At 40.3% G+C, this 24,961-nt stretch overlaps 2 protein-coding genes and 1 long non-coding RNA gene across 5 annotated transcripts in view; 2 read left to right on the top strand and 1 right to left on the bottom strand.

The window, feature by feature from the left end:
* Nucleotides 1–22,040, top strand: LOC120541019. Of its 2 annotated transcripts, none has more exons than XR_005635933.1 (3): nt 1–104; nt 2,450–2,529; nt 21,956–22,040. It is a non-coding gene; the product is annotated as an uncharacterized LOC120541019 (long non-coding RNA). The 2 variants fall into 2 exon arrangements; XR_005635932.1 differs by lacking the exon at nt 1–104 and adding an exon at nt 1,274–1,651.
* The window catches only part of mzt2b (mitotic spindle organizing protein 2B), a 24,085-nt gene continuing 11,436 nt past the window's right edge, over nt 12,313–24,961 (bottom strand). The window contains exons 4-5 of one of the 2 annotated variants that reach the window (XM_039772250.1): nt 21,267–21,446; nt 12,313–13,348 (exon numbers count right to left, since the gene is read on the bottom strand). In XM_039772250.1, coding sequence (XP_039628184.1) covers nt 13,173–13,348; nt 21,267–21,446 — 356 coding nt within the window. In that variant the 3' untranslated portion in view covers nt 12,313–13,172. The remainder of the gene's footprint in view (nt 13,349–21,266; nt 21,447–24,961) is intronic. The other variant, XM_039772251.1, reaches the window with a different exon arrangement.
* Nucleotides 22,029–24,961, top strand: part of iqcd (IQ motif containing D) — a 26,809-nt gene continuing 23,876 nt past the window's right edge. Inside the window, exon 1 of the mRNA XM_039772248.1 lies at nt 22,029–22,114. Coding sequence (XP_039628182.1) covers nt 22,090–22,114 — 25 coding nt within the window. The 5' untranslated portion in view covers nt 22,029–22,089. The remainder of the gene's footprint in view (nt 22,115–24,961) is intronic.

The raw sequence follows: 24,961 nt of genomic DNA on the forward strand, positions 1-24,961 counted from the left end.
GAGGCACTTGTGTCCCTTGTCCTGCGGGGAACGGAACGGACCGGGCTCCAAGATGTCGTTTTATTCAGTGCGATCGAGACCACCCTGCGTACACCGACTTGTAGGTATAAAAACGAGACTCGTCGCTGCCTGTGTTTCACGTTTCTAGCTTTTGTCAGTAGACTGCAAAGACGCGATGTCAGCTTACACGAGGCTACGTGCACAGAAAATCAAACAAAACTTGGCTCGGTTGTCTCACCCCCGCAGTCATCCCTGCGACGTGTCTATGTCTGTTTTTTGGAATACGGATACTACCTACATCATAAAGGCGCTATATTAAAAAAAGTTCTGATTTTAAAAATAACGGGGGCCTCGAAGCAAATAATTATTTAGTATTACTGGCGTAAACCTAAGCAATACATCTCAATAAAGACTCGTAATATCAATGCCGCACCTGGGTGCCGTAGTCGTGCGAGTTTTAAATTTGTATTTGTTCTCATATTCGCAGGACGAGCAACGCCCCTTTCTCGGCAGTCCAATAGTTTTTCACATGTGAAACTAGTTTGGACACGCCCATTAGATTTAAAAGCGGGCATGTGGTTGGGGTTAGTAGGCGTGTCCACGCGTATCGTTGCTTCCGTCACCCCGCGTTCTATCCTTGGGGTAGGTATGCTCAATTGGGACAGCTTCGGGTTTCTGTTGGTTAGTGACCCGCTAAAATCAATACGTGGTGTACCACAAAAGAGTGAATAAATGGCGCCCTCTCGCGGTCTCATAGTAGTTTCAGATTCACGACAGTTTCCTACTGATCATTTACTTTTATTTCGTCTTCAAAATTCGCTTCTATACACGTATTGAGGAAATACAGACATTAGGATATACATTATTATTAGCACTTTGACGAGTTCAGGCAAAGCAACTTATAACATTTCAGATACAATTGGAAAAACATAAGAAAGGTAACCAATTGGAACACATACAGGTAAAGTGTCTGGCACATGGTCACATTGTGTAAGTTGAGAAATTAGAACCCACAACTTAAGAGGCTGAAATGCAAACCCTTAACCACTACACCATATTGCCTATTGGCTTCCACGTCCATTCATATTTTAAGATAGCAGAGGTGACACGATGGTCACTCGTGTTTTCTCATAGTTCCAATAAGATGCACATTGTGTCGTTTTCCCGTGATCCCCTGATTTAAAAAGCTCATTCGTAAAAACAGATGGACAAATGTAAAATAAGAAATCCTCAGACACAGTGATCTGTTAAGATCGCTGTTTCAGTCGTTTTCATTGAATAAATGGCGGCACTGCATCTGGATGGCGGGTTTATTCTTGGCTCTTTTCTGGCGAGTAGGCGTTCACCATTTGTCTGCGTTTGTTTAATACCATGTTAAAAAGAAATTAGAATAGAAATTTGGAATGTGCCCAGCATTCCGTCCACTACAGGTCACTGATAGCATTCGCTCTGGTGGCGCCTGTGCAGATCTAGAGGACGCAACGCCATAGCGCATGCGTAATTGGTGATCTGTAAGAAACTCCTAAATTCTGAATGGCAACCCTCGCATCTTTCGGACCGTTAACAGTGTTCTCTCTTAACCAGACTTCTTCCCCTGCCTGGGATTAAAATCGCGTTTAATGTCTTTTTTGTTATATTTAGGGTCATTAAGGTATGTAAAGGTTATTTTTGTTAATTTCCTGCTTTGTTTTTATGCCTGTGTTAAGCTTTGATGGGGGAGTCTCCAAATTGGGGAGTTCAGCTCACAAGCTACCGCCATGAACTTTCTTCCACCCTATAAAATTCAATTGGGGGTTCATTTGATTGTACTTTGGAGTGGTTAGTTCACGTGCTTTATGTTTCTTCTGGTTTGTTTTTTTCATTCTACTAAGTTTTTGATTTATTGATTTGGGATTTGGTAACATTAGATTGCCTTATTGATTTGGGCAAATCCTTTTGCCTTTATGCTCTAAGGAGCTTCAATGTTATTGATGAGCATTTTCATTAAGAAAATAACTTTTTATTTTATAAAGATTCTATAAGGCCCTTTCTATGTCTTTCTGGGGTTTGAGTGTAAATTCCCCCCTAGCGGGCATTTTTGGAAGTGCTTTTGGAGCTCCTGTGCTTTGGGACTTCTAGTCCACGGCAGATTGCAATGAATTGGGTTTTTACGGACAAAAAAACCATTAACATTGGATCGTTGTCCCGTCCGGCGAATGTCAAGTGGCTCTAAGCATTCGTCCCAAAAGTATCTTCCGCTTACCTAAAAGACCTAAAAGGTACGAGGAAAGCTGAAGTCCCACCCCACATTTCAGATTTCGTAGAACTTAAATAAATTAACTCTGACAACAAATAAATATATAAATAAAATACTATGTGAGCATAAATGAATAAATGTCTCATGAAATATGGTTTTGATGCTTATTTGTTCATATTTTTATTTTATTATTTCTTCTTTTAATTATTTCAGTGACACCGCATACAAAATGAAATACCCAATGAGATGAAAACTGTCACTATCAGCCATCAAAGCTAAGAGGGCGGGCTCAAGTGAGTACTGTGATTTGATTGGTGTATTGTCGCTGCACCAGACTAAGAGTTTCAGCAGGATTTTGACTACTTGGTATATTTTATTATGTGTTAATGTTCTGTTGATTACAGTTTTGACTGTTTGGATGTGGTGTTTTATTTTGATTTTTGATAGTAGCTGTTTTTAACAAATATAAACAATCCATCTTAATAAAAGGAGAAGTGTCTATGTGTTCATCCAGCTGCCATGATTCCAGCAGATGGCGCTTCACAAACATTTGTAGTTATACATTTTTATGTCTAAAAAGTTTTGTAATGCTCCATGGGTATTACTAATTGTGCAAGGAGTTAAACTCTTAGTAATCAATGTAGACCTCAGCAGTTTGCAGTGCACCATCTATTGGAGTGTATTTTGTAATTCATGTAGTAATAAACAGCCTTGCATTTGTCATTCCAATAGATGGAGCATTATAACATTTGTAGTCATAAGAAGCAGGACTACAAATGCTTGTAATTGTGCCATCTGTTGGAATGACAAATAAAATGCATTTTATTGCTACGTGCATTTCAGATACATTCCAACAGAAAGTGCACTGCAGAATGATAACGCTAAATTTATTTACATTTCAAGTAGTAAAGCTATAGTTTAGGTGTCTTATTGTATGTTTTGAAATACTTACTTGCTAGTGTTTTCAAAATTTATTTAGTGTCATCAAAAAGCTTTTTTTTAAAATGTTTAAAAACATTAAATAACAGAACAAAGAAAAGTAAACTAGGTTTAGCACTTACGGAGGGCAATTCATGTTGCTAGATTGTGGTGGGAGGTCACTCTTTGAGTTTACCACAGTCAAAGAACCGGGTTACAATACTGAGTTTTCCATAGGAACTTAAGGTGCCCTGTGGAGTTTTGTACCAAATGACCATTCGTATGAGAGAGAGGAGGAAAGTGAGGGGCTGTAACCCAGAGATCATGAGGTGTGATCAGGGGCTATATCTCCAGAAACCCCGCCCTAAGGATGCCACTCAAGGCAACTGCTCCTATTTGGAGATCTAGGGTGGAGGAACCAGGCTGCAGAAATATGACCTTGATAAACGTGCAGTGCTGCAACTCTGCAACAAGGGTGTAATTGGGTTGGAGTTGCTCGTCAAACGCTTCTATTTGATTTTATGTTAATCGTTATTTGTCAAACATTTCAGCCGCCCACCACCAATGGCACCTCCTCACTAACTGTATATCTATCGTGATAGACTAGAGGGGTGCTAAACAACCTCTCGCCCTTAGATCGACTGTCAGTTAATCAAGCCGCTCTAAACTTCCAGGGGGTTGGGTCGATGTCTCAAACTGCTGTACTCATCCTGTCGGTAGCAGGAGTGAAAAAAAACGTAATCTGGCGCAGGGGGACTCGGGAACGTGCACGTGTTGGGGTTTATGAATCGAAGAGCGCGAAGGTGGTGAGGACTGATCATTTATGTTAGGTAGAATGCCTAGAGGGGGCTGGGTGGTCTCGTGGCCTGGAACCCCTGCAGATTTTATTTTTTCTCCAGCCGTCTGGAGTTTTTTTTTTTGTTTGTTTTTTCTGTCCTTCCTGGCCATTGGACCTTACTTTTATTCTATGTTAATTAGTGTTCTCTGATTTTAATTCTTACTTTGTCTTTTTTTCTCTTTCTTCATCATGTAAAGCACTTTGTGCTTCATTATTTGTATGAAAATGTGCTATATAAATAAATGTTGTTGTATGCGAATGACAAAAGTGGGCGTCGTCTGGCTGCCATCGCTTGGACCCCTTTCATTTCCCCAACTCGTAGCGGGCTCCTGTGTAGATTTAAAATTTCGCTGCAGTTCTTCCAATGGATTCGATGCCGAGTAGGGCGCCGTTTATGTGAATCAAACGACGCGCGCTCTCCGGACCTTTCTGCCTATTTCCGCTCCACGGGCGCCGTTTTGGTAATCAACTCCATATGGGCTTTCATATGGGACCCCATTCTCCTTTGTCCTCGGAGTCGAATAATATTGAAACCGAAGGGCGCTGTTTAGGTAACTGAGGAGACAATATGGGCTGCGATCGGCCGAGGCAGATTCTGTTACAAGTTCAGTCGTATGTGATTATAATAACCGGCATGATGCAAACGTTCCTTCATTTGCTGGTTTCTTTTCGCGCATGTCAACCGCTGCCGCGGTCATCCCTGGAGCGGTGACCTACTTATGCTGAGATCGGGGTGGGCATCGTCTTCGGTTCTCTACGCGACCCTCAGAAAGCACAAAAAGAAATTGGCTTGCTGGGGTCCCATTGTCGCTCTCTGTGGACTGTCGCGTTCGCAAATGGCTTAATCCAATTCAGGGATGTGCGGGGGACCGAAGCCTGCCTTAGCATTATGGCTACAAGGTAGAAACCAATTGCGGGCTCCCAAATTACTGTTGTATGATAGCTGGGAGCCATGCAGAATCGGGACCGTTTAACAGATGATGCGAGGAAACTGGATTAGAAGATGATGGCAATATGTCAATAACACCAGGATAAAGACCAGCCTTGGAAATTTACCCCAGTCCAAAGAGTTGTCATTCCATCCATTTTCCAAACCCACTATATACTGAGCGTTGAAACTGGAGCCAAGCTTAGGGTGGAACACAGGAACAGTCCCTGGATGGGGTGCAAGTCCATCACTGGGTGAACACGCAGGCACACAAGAGCCAATTTAGCATCATTAATCCACCAAGCCTGCATGTCTTTGGACAATGGGAGGAAATCAACAAAGACATGGGTAGAACATGCAAAGCCCCACACAGGGACCGCTCATTCGATTAGACTTACCCATGTGACCCTTTATAGGAGAAATTTGTTGTGTCTCATACTCTTGAGGTCCAGTGTTGGATTTTGCTTTAAGTCTCATGTAATTCACGGTGGCTCTGACCTGGTCAGATGGACTTAGAAAATGGATGAAGGATGATCCATTCCTCCTTCTGTGTGGGTGAGTTGCAGCGGGTGACTTGTAGTTTGATACCTCTGTGCATTAATTTCGGGGGATTCTATGGTCCTTGTTCTATTAGATTTATCAGCTGCTTTCGACACTATTAATCATTCAATATTACTAAATAGACTAGAGTCCTGGGTGGATCTTTCTGGCACAGTTTTAAAATGGTTTCAGTCATTTTTATCTGATAGGAATTACGTGGTTAGGCTAGGAGACTTCTCCTCCTCGACATCCTCTCTCTCCTGTGGTCTTCCTCAAGGCTCTGTGTTGTCTCCCACTTTCTTTTCTCTGTATATGCTACCTCTCGGCTCTATTTTTAGAAAACATGGGGTATCATTTCACCTTTATGCTGATGACACACAAATTTATTTACCTTTTAAGAAAAATGATCCCTTGGCTATGAATACCTTGTTATCTTGTTTAGATGAAGTTAAATCTTGGCTATCCCAAAACTTCTTATCTTTAAATGAAGAGAAGACTGAGGTGATAGTCTTCGGCCCTTCTGAACATATGAAGGCCCCAGAATTTGACCTGGGACCTTTATCAGCTTTCAGGTCTTCACAGGTTCGGAATCTGGGTGTCCTGTTAGATGACTCATTAAAACTTGACAAACAAGTCTCTGTCGTGATCGAATCTAGCTTTTTTCAGCTTCGCGCTTGCAAAAATTAAACCTTATCTCACTGACAAGACCCTGGAGATGGCCATACATGCTTTTATTACATCTCGCCTCGACTATTGCAGCTCTCTTTATTATGGCATCTCCAAATCTCAAATTGCCCGTCTTCAATTGGTCCAGAACGCAGCTGCTAAATTTCTTTTAAAAAAGAAAAACATGGATCATGTGACTCCGCTTCTGAAGTCCCTTCATTGGTTGCCTGTTCAATTTAGAATACATTTTAAAATCTTATTATTTGTTTTTAAAACACTACACCAACAATTACCCATCTATTTATCTGAATTGCTTCACCAATATACCCCCCTGAGAAGTTTGAGATCCTGTGATCAGAACCTTCTTTTAATTCCACACTCCGGACTCAAGCATAGAGGTGACCGTGCTTTCTCGGTAATTGGGCCTCGTCTTTGGAATGATCTGCCTATTGAAATCCGAATGGCTCCTAGTCTGACTATTTTTAAATCTATTTTAAAAACACATCTGTTTTCTCTGGCTTACTAGGCTTTATTTTACCTACGTAGATGTGGGTATGTGTAGATATATGTATATGTATAGATATATTTATACAAATTATTTTATGTGTTTCTGCTGTGCTTCTTTTGGCTAAATCGTATATTTCTATTTTATGTTGATGTTTCTAAATGTACAGCACTTTGGTCAGTCGTGTGGCTGTTGTAAATGTGCTATATAAATAAACTAAACCTAAACCTAAACCTAATTTCCTCATCTGCAAAGTTCAAGGAGGTCGTTAGAAGTTAGGTCAACTGGTGTCTCTTATTGGGCATGTTGGAGGGTCAGTGGCGCAGTAGCCTGGCACCCAGAACTGATTCATACTGGACTGTCATGAAAATAATCATTTTTGCTTTGAAACATGATCCCCAAGTGGGCACTGGCATTCCTTCCAGGTTTGGTTCCAGTTTAGGCAGAATCTGTCCTCTTGTGCACCTAATGTGCCATTCCAGAAAATGGTAGGATGGACCTTCACTCTCAGCTTCCTTATCCTTACCTATTTTGTGCTGCAGAATTTAATCACACGTGCCAGATGTGCATTCCTTATGCTGTGTGTCCTTTGCTTTATTTCTCGATTTACTATTATTTTTAGTGTTTTGTTTTTTTTTAAATTTTGGAGTAGTTGTGTAAACCTCGCCTCTATAATCTGCCTTTAGACCAACGTGAACTTCAGCCACGAGCCCAGCTTCCCCGGAGATCTTTAAAAGCCTGCCAGGTGGTTGTTGCGGCCATCTCTTTTCCTCTAGCCGCTCCCTCGGGCTTATTTACGACTCGGTGTTTAGTAACACGAGAGCCCCGGATGGTAAACAGCTCGATTACCTCAGCGGACCCTGCGGTATTCGCGCTTCTTTTTGCGCATTTTAAAAACCATTTAGTATTCACGACGCACCTTCTCCCGACTCTGTTCTCACCTTTTCTGCCATTTGAAGAACAGTATTTCAACTGTACAACCTTTGTGGCGAGTGACGCCCCCTAGTGGGCAACATGCAGAAGTTCAATCCATTAGGTTGCAAGTTCAGTCAGAACGCCCAGAAACACCCAAATACGGAAAGCCTGTGTGAAATACACCATTTTAAATACAATTGTCATAGAGTCAGTCTTAATAAGTTACCAAAAACAATAGCAGCAGTCTTGGAAAGGCAATACGTAATAACCGCAGTACTGATGTTATGAGCCAAGTTCTGCATTAACGTTTTATGTTCAGTTAATTTGAAAATATGTTACATTTATTTGCAGTTCAAGATTAGTGTATGTGTTAAGAATAGGGCTAGATAATTATTTAGTTATAATGGGGTATTGTTATTTTAAGAAAGGGTGCTGGGTAGCGGGACTTATGGGAGCTAGGAAGTTATTGTAAGTTTGTGTGTGGATGAACAGGGCTTTGGAAACACACGGTTTTCATTTTGACTGTGGAAATATATATCGTGGAAAATAAGCAATGCTTTTATAAAATAACGGAGTGGATTAATGTGAAACGCCAAGGACTGGACTTGCGTAAGTTCCTGCTGTAACTGTAACACACGTAAGTAGCCACACGTTTTGTTTCGTACCTTCAGCTGACTCAGACTGATCTGCAGGGTATGCATAAACTCTAGTATCTATATAAATAAAATCGTAGGCTGATTGTCTGTTTGTTAGTTCCCCAATGGATGGACAGATAGACGGATGTGAGAGTGGTGGCTCTGAAGCTAGGGATCGGCACTGGCAATCGGAAGGGTAACGGTTCGAATCCCGTAGGGACTCTGCTCTGTGGGGCCCTTGAACAAGGCCCTTAACATGAAATTGCTGAGCGCTTTGAGTAGTGAGAAAAGCGCTATATAAAGGCAAAGAATTTAATTTATATAATAGATATAGATCTGAAAGGCACCATATAATAGATAGATTTGAAATGCACTATATGACAGACATATAGATATGAGAGACACTATAACAGAGCTTCAAAAGGCACTATATAATAAACAGATGTGAAAGGCACTATGTGATAGATAGATGTAAAAGGCACTGTATACAGTAACAGAAAGACAGATAGATGGAACTTTATTTGTTCCTAGTTGGGAATTTAGCTTTTTACAGAAGCTCGTTTAATAATAAATAAATAAAAATCTCTGTTATTCTGTGATCTCTAAAGATTTCTGAATAAATAATTACACACACACACACTATAGTATGAATACATACCAGAATGTCAAAAAAATAAAGAAAGCTTCTGAGTTGGCAATCCCAGTCCCAGTAAGGTGCTATGCAGGTGTTGTGCTGTTGGTACGCAGGACCCCCAGTCACGTTTCTTGACACACTTGTGCTGAATGATTTGTTGTCTGAAAGTCCTCAGTGTTGGTGTGTCGCAGAGAGGATGTGCAGCCTTGTTCTTAATGGCACTCAGTTTTCTTTTAATTCTCTCCTCCTCTGCTACCTCCGGGGGGTGGGGGGTCAGAGTGCATCCTATAACTTAGCTTGCCCTTTCAAATAGCTTGTTGATTCGGTTGGACTCTCTTTAAGTGATGTTACCAGCCCCGAACACCAGAATGTAGCACAGTGGCCATCACAGAGCTGTAGAAGATGTGAAGGATGTAACTACCCACATTACAAGAGTGCAGTCACCAAAGGAAGAAGAACCTGCTCTGCATTTTCTTCTCTGATTCCTCAGTGCTCTGAGACCCATCCAACCTGACACTGATGTGGACCCCGAAGTATATATAGTAGTGCACCTCCACCAAATCCACTTCTGAATGGTGACCATACACAGAGGCTCTTTGCTGCAATGAAAGTCAGTAACCAGTTCCTAGGTGATGTCGGTTTGCAGAAAATTCTCAAAGTTCTCAGCCTGACATCTTTCCTTTTTTTTAATCCCCCTTATTGATGTGCCTGGTAAGTGCAGAAGCAGCTGAGAATTTCTGCACGTGATCTGACCTGCTGTTTTATTTATAGTCGGAGATGTACAGAGTGAAGAGCAAAGCAGACAGGCCTGTTCCTTATGGTGCTCCAGTGTTGCTCACACAGTCCCCAAGTCTAACAAACTGTGGCCTGCCCACCAGATAGTCCATCATCCAGGACACCACCAGCTCTCCACCTGCATATCTCTGACCTGACACTTTACCAGGGATGGCTGGATGGCATTGGAGAAATCAAAAACCATCCTCCTAACAGTGCGGCCAGCTTTGTCCAGCCTTGCGGAGCAGGTAGATAATTGCATTTTCTATTCCAATCTTTGTCTGATAGACAGACTATAATGTGACCGTGTGGTTTAGCACGAGAGGACTCATATACTCCAAGCCCAGCCACTTGTAGGACTTCATGATGTGAGATGTGAGTACCACTGGTCTGTAGTCATTAGGAGAAGAAGTGCTGGTCATCTTTGGTACAGGAACACTGCAGGATGTTTTCCACACCAGCGGCACCTTTTTTTAGCCTTAATGATGGCAGATTTAATTGTAATCTGCTCTGTTAAACACCATTTGTCTTTCACAAAACAATGCTGGACAGATTCTCATAAGATGAAATCCGTTCAACATTAACTCATCAGTATATCAATTTTAAGCCAGCTCTCCATAAAACACAAAATGTCACAGGACCTGTGGGCACTGTGAACCGCTCTGAGAGCTGACACTTCATTCATGTCATTTAGAGCCACTGGTCATTACCTATTACAATGGATGGCAGGAGAACTTGGATGATTACATAGATATTTTGAGTTCTTGTCTGCACAGTTTCTCCAATGTAAGTCGCTGTAGCTTGTCACTCCTTCTTAGGTCTCTTAGTGGCCTCCCTCACTGGTCTGCTGCTCTAGCAGATTTACAGATGCCTCATATTTTTTCCATTTCTTCCTGACTGATTGAACTGGGTATTCATTCAGTCAGTCATTCTCCAACCCGCTATAGCCTAACACAGGGTTCTGCTGGAGTTAATCCCAGCCAGCACAGGTTGCAAGGCAGGAACAAACCCCAGGCAGGGCACACACAAACACACACCAAGCACACACTAAGGACAATTTAGAATCGCCAATGCACATAACCTGCATGTCTTTGGACTGTGGGAGGAAACCCACGCAGACACAGGGACAACATGCAAACTCCACACAGGGAGGACCCAGGAAGCAAACTCACAGGTCTCCTTACTGCTACTACTATGCCACCCACTGGATATTCAGTGACTTGGAAAGTTTGTGTTCCTCCCCTTTTAACTGAAGCGCTTGGTGTGTTCTTTTGTCTTCATTATGTCAGTCAAGTCACCAGATGGGCTCACACAAGTTGTACCTACCAGATATAACCAACTGAATCCCCAGTGTGATGATCTCCATTGAATTAATGATGAGATTTGTAAAACAAACTGGCTGCACCACTGATGATTCAGGGTTGTCTTATTAAAGGGGGTGAACACTTATCCTCCCAGTTCCTTTGTGTTTTATATTTGTAACTGAGTGAGAACTGTTTTCAGTTTGACATTAAAGTGCCTTCTTCTGTTGAGTAGGGTCAAAAAATCCGAATTCGATCCCCTGTGTTTCTATGTTGTAAAGCAGTAAAATGAGAAAACCTCCAAGCGGCTAAATACTATTTAAAGAACTGCTGTTCTGCCTGTGGAATTCACTTCCCCCTGTTAATTCAGATTGGACACAAGGACAGTTGCAGCCTCCACCCCAAGACTCAGGCTGTGTCCACACTGCTACGTTTTCTAGTAAGCGTTTGAGGTATTTTTAAACCCCAAAAATAAAGGCCTTTGTAAAAGCTTGTTCCGGAAAACACCAGCATGGCAGGGTAGTGTGGATGAGTGAGAAACGCAGACTTTTGGAAATGTAAACAGACTCTGAACATGCTGCAAGTGTTTTGTACTTTTAACAGAACCCTTCCCTGATTTGTTCCTTCTCATTGCGTCTTCTTCCTGGACTGGTCACACTTACCTTATTCTAACATTCTGGTGCTTGTTGTGTTGCTTCTCAAGTGCGCTTTGTACAGCATGAACGATGCAACCATGTGCAAAAAGGCAAATGATTTACAGATTGCTACAGTTCTGCAATAAATCCTGTGGTCGACAACATTGCCAACCCTCCAAGAATTGTCGATTTTGGGTAGAATATAATTGTAGCACGCTTGCCCAATGTAGGTGGTAATGTTGTATGGGTAATAAAATTTTGACTTTGGTATCAGTAGAACCTTCTATACTTCAATACCGGTACCAAAATAGTTCAGAAGCAAATAATAGATAACACTAACAACTTCCATCATACTCCAGCCTCCCTGATGTGCCGCACAATTGCTTGCCCACCTGGTGGATTGCATTGCGCTGCAGTACTCGCCACTTCTCTCTTGAAACAGAGAAGTCTTGATTGCAACGAAAGCATTGAGGGGAGTGGAGCACATAGTGAGTGTAGGGCTTGTGAGGAGAACTGACATTTACTTCTGGTATTGAAATTCCCAAAATGCTGGTACTGTATTAAAAATCTTATTTTTTCAAGAACCGGTATAGTACACAACTCTGATAGGCTGACAACTAAGTCATAGATGTTCTTGATTATTTTAGTGCAAGCATAAAGATACTTTTGCAAAAATTTGACTGGCCACTACCGTTCTGAGATAAATCCCATAACTGGGGAAATTACTACCTCTTCAAGGTTCATGGGCGCTCCAGTTCCACAAACACCCATCACAAATAGGCTTGGACACAAGTTAAAAGAGTCTTTTATTGTGGGAAATTCTTCTTAAGCAAGTGTTTCTCACCATAGCCACAAGTATAAGCAATGCACAAGCTCAGCGCTTTTTTACCTTTTTCTGCCACCGCTCACTGCCTCCCCTACTCCTCCTCGCAAGCTTCGTCTGCCTTCCAATCTCCCAGCTTCATACTTCCACTGTTCCATTCACATGGTGCAAATGCACTTCTGGGTAAGGCGGATGCCTCATGAAGCTAGGCTCCCCAGCAACTGCGGCAGCCACAGAGCCCAACAGGGCTGAGTCAACAAACTCCAAGTCCCATGATGCCTAGTGGGAATCCTTAGCCCTGCTGCAACCCAGGGGTGGCAGCCATCTAATATTCTTGGGGAGACAATATCCTGTGCATGTTGTCTCCCCCGTCTGACAATCTTGAGGACAGATAAGGACGCTGGCCATCCCTCACACTACATCTTAAGCCGCCTTTGGTTTCGGACAGGGATAATTTTGTTATTAATGTGAAAGTGCTAGTATGGATGGAGATCATTTTCATTTAAAAAATATTACTTTTAAACAGAAACGTAGTAGTAAGGATGCAGCCCGAGTACCCCTTTTTATTTACTGTGTTATCTCACATTAATTTGTATAGGAGCTTATGATGGTAGTAGTTGACCGACCAACCAACTTGGAAGGAAATGATCAAACTTGTCAAGAATGTGGATAAACGGAGCACGAAGTTCTGTAGGACACAATCCAAGAACCACTTAGACAAACTGCCTTGAGCTGTGGTCAGTAGCATTTTTGTAAAGAGAGGTTTATTGGAGCTTCTGTACAGTGGAATCCCTTTCAGGCTTTGTGCGTCTGCTTAGGTGGCGCTAGCTGGGTGCAAGTGGCGGAGCGCTACTGTTCACTCCTGTGCCTTTTGCCGATTTTTGAAGTCTTGAGGCGCTGGGCTGCCGAGGAACACGCTGGCCTGAGCTGTCACGACTGCTGCTGCTCCTTTCTGCTGGGGCCTGGCTGCCCGCTGGCACACAACTTGATTTGCTTCTCACTGAAAGGAAAATCAAGACATGACAGCAGAGTTTAGGGCCCCAAATTTAGACAATGTGTCCTCCCCACCCCCCAGTCTACATCTTAATGACAGATATGTCTTCATCTCTAAATTAAAAATTGTCAGTAGCTGAGAATTCCAAAACGCTCTTATTTCATAAAACAGACAAACAATATCTGGCGTAGTTGAGGAGTCTCCCCTCGTTCATGACAATCAGTACAAATGGCACATTCAGACACATTAAGGCTGTGAGCAGAGTGAGGCAGAGTACACGACACACTTAACAGTCTGCAGGGGACGCAAAAAATAAAAAATAAATAAAAGGAATGAAAAGTGGCAGCGAGCTTCTAAAGCGCCACACGGGCAGTAATGCAACAGCTGAAAAATATGTTTATACAGCATACAGTTCAAAAGTTGAAGCCATTTTTCCATGACGACTGCCTCTAGGGAGCTTGTTACATTTGCACATGCTTCCATTTCAAAGGATCCGCGATTTGCTCAGCTCCTTTTTTATTACCACGGTGTTCAAATGCAGGAACCCTAGAGAGTGAGAAGTGACGGAATGCTAGAAGCGGAGTCCACGTCTCAGACGAGAACTGGTAGACTTCAAAGCATGGGTTCATTAGACAAAGAAAAACTAGTCACGGATCTGAACATCACTCATCTCTTGATCTGAATGGTGAATGTAAAAAAAGCGTGTAAATAAGGGGTGTCAAACTCGCATGCTGTGACTGCACGTTTAGTATCAGTGGCGGGCCTGGTTCTGTATAATAGGACGGGACGTTTGGGGAGGATTTTGGTGAATACAGGTTTCCTTTTCAGCCACTTTCGTCAAGATATATCTTGTAATAAACAAAAATGGACTTACATTGAATTAATTCACTAATCCTACTAGCGTTTAAGTTCTCCTCTGGATAAGTTGGGACTTGATTTTACCGTATAATTTCCTGTATTTTATAATGTTGGTCATATAAGTGGAATGCGGCAAACTCTCGCTATTGGTCCAAGAGATTATGATATACTAACGCCCACCTGAGAGAGTAACCAAGGAGCACACTGCCTTTTTTTCTATGTATCGTGCCTACGTGACCACACGGTAATACCCGAACTATTCAGAAGCAACGTTTGCACTGATTTGTGTTTTTTTGTATCTCACACTCTTATACACCTTTATCATAAAAGCATCCCTTATCTACGAAGGAGCGTTTGATCAGAAGAAAATATGAAGCTGGTTTTAAATTAAAAGTCGTTGAAGTAGGAAAAGAAATTGGTAATTGCTCTGCTGCAACAAAATTCGATGCGTCTGAGAATCTGGTGCAAGATTGGAGAAGGCAAGATTTTTTTTTTTTTGGCGTCACATTTTTGAACAGGCGTATAAGTCGGGGTCTGATTTTATGATCAATTTTTCAGGTTTCAAGACTTGACTTATACGCAAGTATATACAGTATAATTTACTATAATATATATATATATATATATTTATTACACACACACACTATATCTATCTAGATCTATATGTAAAAATTAAATGAGCTGGCTCCATCCATAATAAATCATTGACTATTATTCTCCCGCTTTAATCCAAGTGCAGAAGCATCATCTAATTGAAATTAATCTAATCGTGTGACTGCAGCCTACCATACCAAAGACGTTCCTGGTGACACGTTCATTCAAGGGCGCCATTCTCAAAATACCATTCCAAGTTGTCTGGTGTGTGTACAAATAGAATGCAGTGCATTTTTCATTTCAACAGATAGTGCACACAACTCATAACTTAACAAAGGACATTTTAAACAGAAAAAAAGATAGAAATTTGAAAAAAGACTGATAGAGGGATTACTAATCCTACTCAAGCCCCTCTACTGTTGCCATATTGATTGTCAGAGTGGGAGCAGGGGGGTTCAAACTCTGGGCCTGGGAGGCCAGCATGACCTCTTTATAGCTCTATTATTTATTTACACGATATTCCTGCACTCATGTTGCTACATATATGGGGAATTAATTACTTAAAAGGGATGATCGCCAGACTGTTTAATGAACTCAAATGAGATCAGTACTCCCTCTGTCATTCTTTTTATATTTCCTATATTCGATTTACATTACATTGCATAATTGACTTGATTAACTGGGAGATGTTAACAGTCTACACCTTTGCCACAGTCCTTAAAGGCAACAATTAGGAAACAGGCCAAATTGAGACTTCTGGTTCATTATTTGTACATATAGTACAACAGATAACATCCATTAGTTCATATTAATAGACAGTAATCCAGGTTACATAATTATTGAGCATTTCTCTTAATATAGGGGTAAGTACAAAACCATCAAACTATTCAGCTGTTGCACAATGTGAATGCTGCTTTAAAACATCAATTCCTCAAATGATCTCCTACATTCATTAGTGTGAACTTGTGTTTTTTGGTGGTCTGTACACATTATAAACTGCATAAAATGTTAGCAAGATGGCAGGCAAGAAAGGCAACACAAAAGCAATGAATAGAAGGTTAAACAAAGGATAATTCTGTATCAACAATAACAGAAATACACTGATGAATTGACACCAAAGGAGCTTTAAGGATTTAATGATCTCATTCATTTCAATTTAAAACTGCAAATGGACTCATGCTAGCAAGTAGCATGTCCCAAGGATTTCAGCACATGACGGTCAGGTCTGGGTCAGCCTTGGACTCATTGTGTGAACCTGAGCAAGTGATTTAACCTTTAAGAACTACAAGATCTCGACTGAAGAAGGGGCCCGAGTTGCCTCGAAAGCTTGCATATTGTAATCTTTTTAGTTAGCAAATAAAAGGGGTCATTTTGCTTGGCTTTTCTCTACATTCATAATGGCTAACACGGTACAACACCCTAGTACTACAAATTGTCTTGGTTGAAGTCATCTAATAAAAATAAGAAGAACAAACACTCACTTCTGTTTTTTTTCTGACTAGCTTACAAGTTCCATCCAGAATTGTTTAACAAATAAACCATTTTATGTTGTAAATGACATACCCATTAAAAAATGCCCTGTTTCTTGCATCTTTGCCAAAGAACTGATGGAGCAGAGGCCGCGATCCTGTAATCCACTTTGCAGTTACGACACAGTCATTGCCATTTTTGCCTTAGAGGCAATACGTCTATCATATATGTAAGCCAGAGGGTTCTAATCTTGCTTTCTGTTCAATTCTGAGTAATTTTTTAACTTTAGCTATTTGTTTTACGTACGTGATGTTGCATTATAAGTAGCTCCAAATCTACCAAGTCATATTTCTGTACATTATGTACTTGTGAATAAAAGCAATTCGGATGCCAGTGCTACCTTTTTTGATTATCTGCTTTGTTTTCTATGCTTCTTTGATGTTCCATGTGTTTTGTGGGTGGTCCCCCTAGAGGCAGCCGCCAGGAACTGCCCTCCATCCTACATCCAGAGGGTCTCCCAAACTCCTGGTGGGTCATTTCAAATGTGTTCGAGTGTGGTCCGTCTACTTGTGTTTGTGTTTTTTCTGTGCTTTGATTTCTAGATATTTTGTACCTGTGTTCTATTTTTTTAATTCACTTTGGATACCGTATTGGGACTTTGTTCACTTAGGACTGCGTTTATGCTCTTTGGAGCATCATAGATGGAAGATTGCAGGGATGATCGTGTAGAGGGGGCTCTTTCATCGGATTGGCTGGCCCAGCACTGACTCAACTGTGGAATGGCCAATAGGGGAAGGCAGCTTGTTGGCCACGGTCTCCAGGACTTTCATCTAAATCCAAATTGTATTATGTGATATCATCTACTGTTGAATTCTGCTCTGTACTTGTAATATTTCTGTTGTATGGAAGATTACTTGTGTTCTGTTCCTTGTATTGTGTTGTATTTACCCCTTTTTAACACAGACTGTACACCCAACCTACCTGGAAAGGGGTCTCTCTTTGAACTGCAAGGTTTCTTCCATTTTTTTCCATACAAGGATTTTTGTTTTTTTTCCGGGGTTGAGTTTTTCCTTGTCTTCTCAGAGAGTCAAGACTGGGGGGCTATCAAAAGGAAGGGCCTGTTAAAGCCCACTGAGGCACTTCTTGTGCAATTGTGGGCTATATAAAAATAAATTATATTGTATTGTATAGTCTTACAGAGCATTTTGTGAAAATAACCTTCATATTTTATGAACACCATGTGTTTGCCTTTATATCTTGCTGGGATTTGACAGTAACCAGTGACCAATTTTGGAAATACTTTTTGGGACTCACATCCATAAAAATGTCATTGCAAATGACAGACGTGTTGTTTGTTTTCTGCAAAAATTGTCATTGTCTGCCTGCACTGTGAGACACTAAGGAGAGCCAAAGAGAGGGTAGGTGAGCTGGAATGGATGAAATTAGGGAGTGCTGTTTTACATACTTCAAAAAATCCGTCGGCTCATCTACTTGCTTAACCCAGCCGAGGGACTGGTGTTTTCAGAGTTAGGGTACACTCTCTCTCTATTATATAAAATCCTAAGTCTAAAAAGTGCAACGATTTTGTGCAATAATTTAATGTGATTTTTATGTCACATTTTCTGTCACGTTTTAAATCAGGCTTATTTTAAAATCTACATATATGTGTTTGGTATCATTCTTTTTAGAATTTATCGAACTTTAATGTGACGTTGTTAGATTTTCAGATTCTTTTTCTGTTTTTAAATTATAAACTAAAAAAATATCAAGAACTCACATCCCGTGAGACGAGACTTTGTGCAAAGAGATTTAACCACACTCGGGGCCGGAAATTAAAGACAAAGAGTAGGACAGCTGCTGTACAGGCCTTTAAATGTACGAAGTGCCGTGCGAGATGTAAATCATGTGGAATGGCAGCAGCATCAAGCCAGCAGATGATTGAGCAAAGAGGAGGTTAAAAAAAATAAAAACTATTTGTTTCCTATTGTATAACCGTTTAAGAGGGAGTTTCGGAGGAGCAACCACGTCTCCTTGGGGTGCGTTCAGCCCCTCTCTTCACAACATGAGCAGCAGAGATGCAAGGTGGCTGGTGCGTAATGCAGGCTGGGGGGGCTGGCGAGCAAAGTGAGCAGGGGGCGAAACCCATAGTTGAACTATATTTATGTGGAAGTGCATTATGTAAGAAAATTTTCAAATGGCAATAGCATAAAAGCACCATGTAAAATAAGCGTTTCTGCATAGACTTCACGCGATGTCTCATTAGCTATTTATTACTTAAGCATAAGGTGAAATTTTGCCTGCATGGTTTACAAGAGTTTTAAAAATATAAAAAGCAGCCCTAAAACAGACACAAAACTGAAGTGAGTAGAACAACAGTAGACATCATGCAATTATTTGACTTCTAATGATTCACTGCTTGTTTTGTGGCCAACAAGCAGGTTACGTTTGCATACAGCATAAAGACTTCTGTTCAAGAAGTTTAAAAATGAATTTAAGCAAAATAAGCTGAAGATGAACAGCCTTTATGGCAGCTTATGCATCAATAACCTTGGGTTGAAATAAGCTGGCTAATATTTTGAAGTAACAAAAGGAAAAATCAATTAGGTCAGGAGTGCTGCTCAGAAGACATGCATAAATAAAAGGAGAGGCACACTAATATTGAAAGCTGCAGCCTTTAGCTATGTAAACACCTGTTGGGAGTATCAAATAGGATACAGAGGACAGAGCCATTGAAGTTAAAACACAAACATACATATGGCGGCTTTTAAGGGTAATGTTTTAAACTGTTTTGCACTCTGCAGCCTGTGACCTTTTTATGGTAATTTTTATTTCCTAAACGTGCAGCACATGCAGTGCCCTCCTGGTAAATAAAAGCAAAATCAACTGAGGAAAAAAAGGTCAGTTTATCCTATTGATCTTTCATTCAAAATATTAAAAAAATGCAAACTTTTTAATAGATATAAAAGGATTAAAAAACAAATCCTTATCATCACCCCTACAAAGTCAGAGTCAGTAAGGGGTAATGGTTAAGGCGTTAGACCTACAACTTCAAACCCCGCTACTGATATTGTGTGACCCTGAGCAAGTCACTAAAGACATGTAACCAGTTGTATCTCCCAAACGCTGCAAGTAACAAAAAAATGAAAAAAAACAAACCTGCGTTTGATCTATGCCTCTGGCCTTGTGCCTGTAGCTGTCAGGCTGAAAGACTGATACAGAAAATGGATAGAGACACTGAAATGCATATATTGGTAATCCTCTCAATGCTTCAATTTGTGTTCAAAATAGGATTCAAGAAGATTTTACTACAAAATGTAAGAAGGTGTGGAGGGAAAGCATTCTAAGTGGTACCCTGGAGTCTTTTCAAGCTTATTCCAAGTTAATTGATAGGTTTGTAACTTTAAACCAAGCAATACCAGAAATGGAAGTCAACAGAGAAGTACAAATTATTTTAGGCAGGCAGGCAGTGTGGCGTCTTCAAACCTTGAGGTTTTGGGTTCATATCTTGCTGCTAACACTGCCTGTGCTTCAATGGGAAAAAACACAAACGTAATTGTATCTCAGATGTCGTAAGGATAAAAGGTGTCAGCCAAATATGTAAAAAATTATACAACTATAATCCAACTGAAGTATATTTCCATTTATATTTTACATTTTAAGTTCATCTGAGTGAGCAGGAATGCTTCTTGTTCAATTTTCTGTTTCATATTAACAGTCTGAAGATCAAAAGGATAAATGATAAAATGAGCTGGAAAAAATGTCTATGCTTTTTATTTACCAAGGGTGCAAATATTAGTGAAGGGCATTTGTAGTGTCATTGGAAACATTGGTTTTAATATAGAAATTCTTAAGATGGAAATTATTAGAAACGTGACACTGTCAAACCTGGTTAATTCAATTAACGGCTTGGGGCTCACAGCCAACCATGGCATTACCAGGTTCAAGGAATGAAACAGCCTGATTACGATTCCGGTCCAGTTTGATAAAGTGATGATGAGGTCAAACACTTAAATAAAAATGCTAATTTAGGTATGTTTGCATCCAGAACAGTTTCTGCACTGTCTCCTAAATTCTGATTTATAGTAATGGTCAAGCATTTATGGTGCCAGATAGAAAATGTAAAATTTAGAATATTGATAGATGAGTCAAAATGAACCAAAATGAGCAGTTTGCACCTGACAAGTGGTACTTAAGTAGCACTCATATGAGATATATACACAGACAAAGTGCAAAATTAAAGTGAGGCTGATTTTAGGAAGGGTGGCACAGTGGCGCAGTGGTTAGCGCTGCTGCCTCACAGTAAGGAGACCAGGGTTTGTATTTAAATTCAGTTAAGTGTTCTCCCTGCATCTGCATGGGTTTCTTCTGACAGTCCAAATACATGCAGGTTAGATTAATTGGTTATATGAAATTGGCCCTATTTAGTGGTTGGTGTGTGTGTGCGTGTGTATGTGTGTATGCGTGTTCACCCTGCGATGGACTGGCACCTTGTCCAGTGTTTGTCCCTATGCTGCTGTGATAGGCTCCTGCACACCCTGCGACCCTGTTCTGAACAAATCACATTAGAAAACTGATTTTAGTGTTAAAGTTTTGCCTTTCCATTCTGAAATATTAGCATTTAGCTCAGATTGTACATGAACATTATTTTTTATTTTCTCTCCCTACCGTCATATAATCATCTAACCCTGCACAACAGACAAATGCAAACAAATATAAAATCATGAGAGTTAAATGAATCCACATGACATGAAATCAGGTCATCGTCGCCTTCTTTTTAGACTCAGGAGTGAAAGTAATACCCAGCAGGTAATGACCCTTTGAAATAAGCATTTCATTTCACCATATAATATATAGATATACAGGATATATATAAAAATCACCTGAAAAGGAATACAAGAATTTTTAAGGCAATTGTAATCTTTCTGTGACATGCCTGCTTCCTAGTGCTATACTGGACTGTGCCAGGAAATGAAAACCCAGTAGATAAACCAGTAAACAGAACCTGTAAAAGGTGAAAAGAGGCAGCAAGAAAACTGGAAGGAACCAGGGGGACCTTGAGAGAGTGGTGAGGACGCATCAGCAGGACTGCAGACCACATTCTTAATGGCTAATCTTGGAGGCCGAAGGACAGAGGAAAAGGAGAGAGGTGCAGGGATTTTACTGGTCTTGGCAGGGAAACGAACTTCAGGGGAGAAAAAAAAAAAAATACAATATTAACAAAGACAGAAAAATAAATACAAAAACCGTGTCCTCTAAAATGAATTATAGCTTGGTGCTGAAAAGAATATGTCAAATTATCAATTAACACCAGAATTCTTTTCTCATTCCCTCACTGTCTATGACAAACTTTACTTCATACTTACTCACACATATACAGAAAACTAACATTGCTGTTTGGAAAAATTTACAATAAATTAAGATGTGTATACCGCCAGAAAATCTCACCGCCATTCTGTTTTCTGTACAGCTTCACTGCTTTTAGGAAAAAGATCAAATATTTAATTTGGGTGCTCAATGTTAGGCCGTGTTTTTGCCACACTCTCATCATCATTCAATGTCATTATTGCTGTTGGATTTCCTGTTTAAAGAGCTTGTTTTTGTCTTCTTTTGTTTAAGATTTGATGTTTTCCATTACTTTTGATAATGTTGCTATGTTATGTATTAATTTCATTCTATTTAATTATTATGCAGCATCTATGCGTGCTTTGTGGTTCTCCATGGATATTGTGGATGTATCTCCCACGAGGCAGGGCCACCCATCCATCATCCCCATCCCTGCCCTGTTAAAGGAAGCTGGGATTTGAAGTGCGGATGTTTCGTTTTAAATGCTTTCTGGCATTGGGTGGAACTGTAAGTATTGTGCACTTTGTGATCAATGTTCTTTTCTTATGGTTCTGGATTAAGATTCCTCTTTCAATTTATGTTTTTGTTTCTCCTATTAAAGCCTTTTTGTGCATTTTGCTCCTTTTTTGTTAATAGACATCCACTTTTATGATGGTTACTTGTGGACTTGTCTCTCTCTCTCTACCCTGAGGGTTCATGGTTCTCCCTCTGGCGAGACATGCTTCAGGGATTTTTGAGACTTCTGATGCTGTTCTGAACTGTAAAGCCTGATCTCCTTTTCAGAGGCCAGTCAGGTCTGAAGCCACTCGATTAGAAACGTTAAGATGAGAATAGGCCATTCAGCTCAACGAGCTTGTCCATCCTATTCGCTTAGATCGCCCAAAACAACATCAAGTTGAGATATGACAGTTCCTAATGTTCTACTGTCCACCACATTCCTTGGTCCTACTCTCTACCACACTGCTTAGTAATTTGTTGCCTTTATCTATGGATTTATGAGGTTCTTATGGTTTCCTGGGGTCAGGCTTGTTTTTTGGTGTGTCCCTGCCTAAAAAAGTCAGAATTAGATCCTGAAGTTTTAGCCAATTTTCGCCCTATTTCCCAATTGCCATTTCTGGCTAAAATATTGGAAAGAATTATTTATAATCAATTGGTTAATCACCATAACGCCAATAATTTGAGATCTACCAATCTGGCTTTAGCCATCATCATGGTGTTGAGATGGCCCTCCTGAAAGTATTCAATGACATCTCTATTATTACTGACGCAGGAGGCGCTGCAGTACTTTTGTCCTCCTTGACCTGTCCGCTGTTTTTGACACTATTGACCATGAGATATTGCTGATGCGGCTTGAACTTCTTGTTGGGCTTAAAAGGGCTGCTCTTAACTGGTTCAGGTCATATCTAACTGGTAGACACTTTTCAGTGACTTTTAAATTCCTCTTTTTCACCTACTGCCCCTCTTCAATGTGGTGTTCCTCGGGGATCCATTTTGGGTTCTATTTTATTCTCTATATACCTTCAACCTATTGCAGTGATTTTAAGGAAATTTAACATTTATTTTCACTGCTATGCTGATGACACACAGGTTTATACTCTGCAATGAATCAACTGCACAACTGTCGTTTTGAACTAAGATCCTGGATAGCTAATAATTTCCGTGATCTGAATCAAAAGAAAATGGAGGTGCTTATAGTGGGTCCATCAGCTAGAGCCCAAATTGGTCTTGGACTTCTCGGCTCTTTCTCTGTGTTTTGCAAACCTCAAGTCCGCAATCTTGGTGTTATCTTTGACAGTAAACTCTCTTTTGAGAAAAAAGTTAATTCTATAGTCAAGAGTTGCTTTTCCAGCTTCATCTTTTAGGTAAGATCAAACCTTTTCTAGATCTTGAGAAGCTAATCATGCTTTGATCTTTTCTCGCCTTGATTACCGCAACTCACTGTACTCTGGGTTTAGCAAAACCCTGATACGCAGATTACATTTGGTCCACAATGCTGTCGCTCGCTTTCTGGTTGGGGCAAGAAAGTCTGATTCTGTTTCTCCAATATTAGCTTCTTTACACTGGCTGCTGCCTGTCAGTTTTCTGATTGATTTTCAAATCTTGTTGCTAGTTTTTAAATCTTTACATGGGTTTGCTTCTGCCTATTTATCTGAATTGTGTGCTTTACACCAGCCATCTGGAGTGCTTAGATCTTTTGGTCAGTTGTCTCTTGTTGTCCCTCGTACCGAGTGTCAAACTAAGGGGGACAGACAGGACTTGTGCTGCTGCTGCTCCTCACCTGTGGAGCTCTTTACCTTGTCACATAACGGAGTCATCAACAATTCAAAACGAGTTTAAAGACTCATTTCTATTCACTTGCTTTCCGTCACCTTCAGTAATACTGATGGTTTCCTCATTGTGATTACTATTTATTTTATTTATGATCAGTTATTCTATTTCTATTATGTTAATTGTATGTTTTTTTTTCTTCTTTTATCGTAAAGCACTTTGGCCACAGCATTCCTATGTTGTTTTAAATGTGCTATATAAATAAATTGACATTGACATCTTTGTTATACTGTACTGCCAGAGCAATCATAACAGTTTCAGACAATTCCTTAACACTCCACACTAACATTTTAATTGTAATACAAAAAATTTCCAGAATCAGTTAATAACATAGGAGTAGGGAATATTTACTGAATATGCTGGTGCCTAGCAGTCTGGTTAATCAGTCCACCGAGTGCAATTGTGACGAGTTGACAGAGTGCGTACATCTGCCATTTAGTCTACAGTTGCGCGTTATGACACTGAAGGGCTTTGTTCCTTGTGAATCAGTGACATTGCGTTCAACTGCTGAGCCAGTCTATAGGAAAGCATCAGGAAAAGGAAAAAAAAAAAAACACCCAGAGCAGCTATGCATGCAAAACACTTGCGTATACTGCACCACAATTGCGTATACTGCATTGTCAGGAACTCCCCATAAATGGCTTATTTCGCTCCCTGTGTCTTCTTTTTGTTTCAGAAATTAAAAGTGAGAATGAAGAGAAGATTTCCTACCGTGAAACAAGTCGAAGGGGAAAAAAATAAAATTCAAAATACGCAGTAGGTGCTAGACATAGTAACAAAAGAGGAGTACATGAAATGTAAATAGGAATGAGTAACGTGCATTGCATGTCAAAAGGAGGATTCTGAAGACGACTAAAAAGAAATTGTACAAAGTCTTTTTTTTTCTAAATATATACACAGTTCTAGGAAATTTGCCAATCTACCACCCCCACCTGTATACCCCATCTACAACTATACTCCTAGAATGTATTTTGGGGTTAATATAAACATTTAATGCTAAGTACAGGATAGAAAAAAAAGATAAAA

The sequence above is a fragment of the Polypterus senegalus genome, chromosome 12 (assembly GCF_016835505.1).
Source record: "Polypterus senegalus isolate Bchr_013 chromosome 12, ASM1683550v1, whole genome shotgun sequence".
Taxonomy (NCBI): domain Eukaryota; kingdom Metazoa; phylum Chordata; class Cladistia; order Polypteriformes; family Polypteridae; genus Polypterus; species Polypterus senegalus.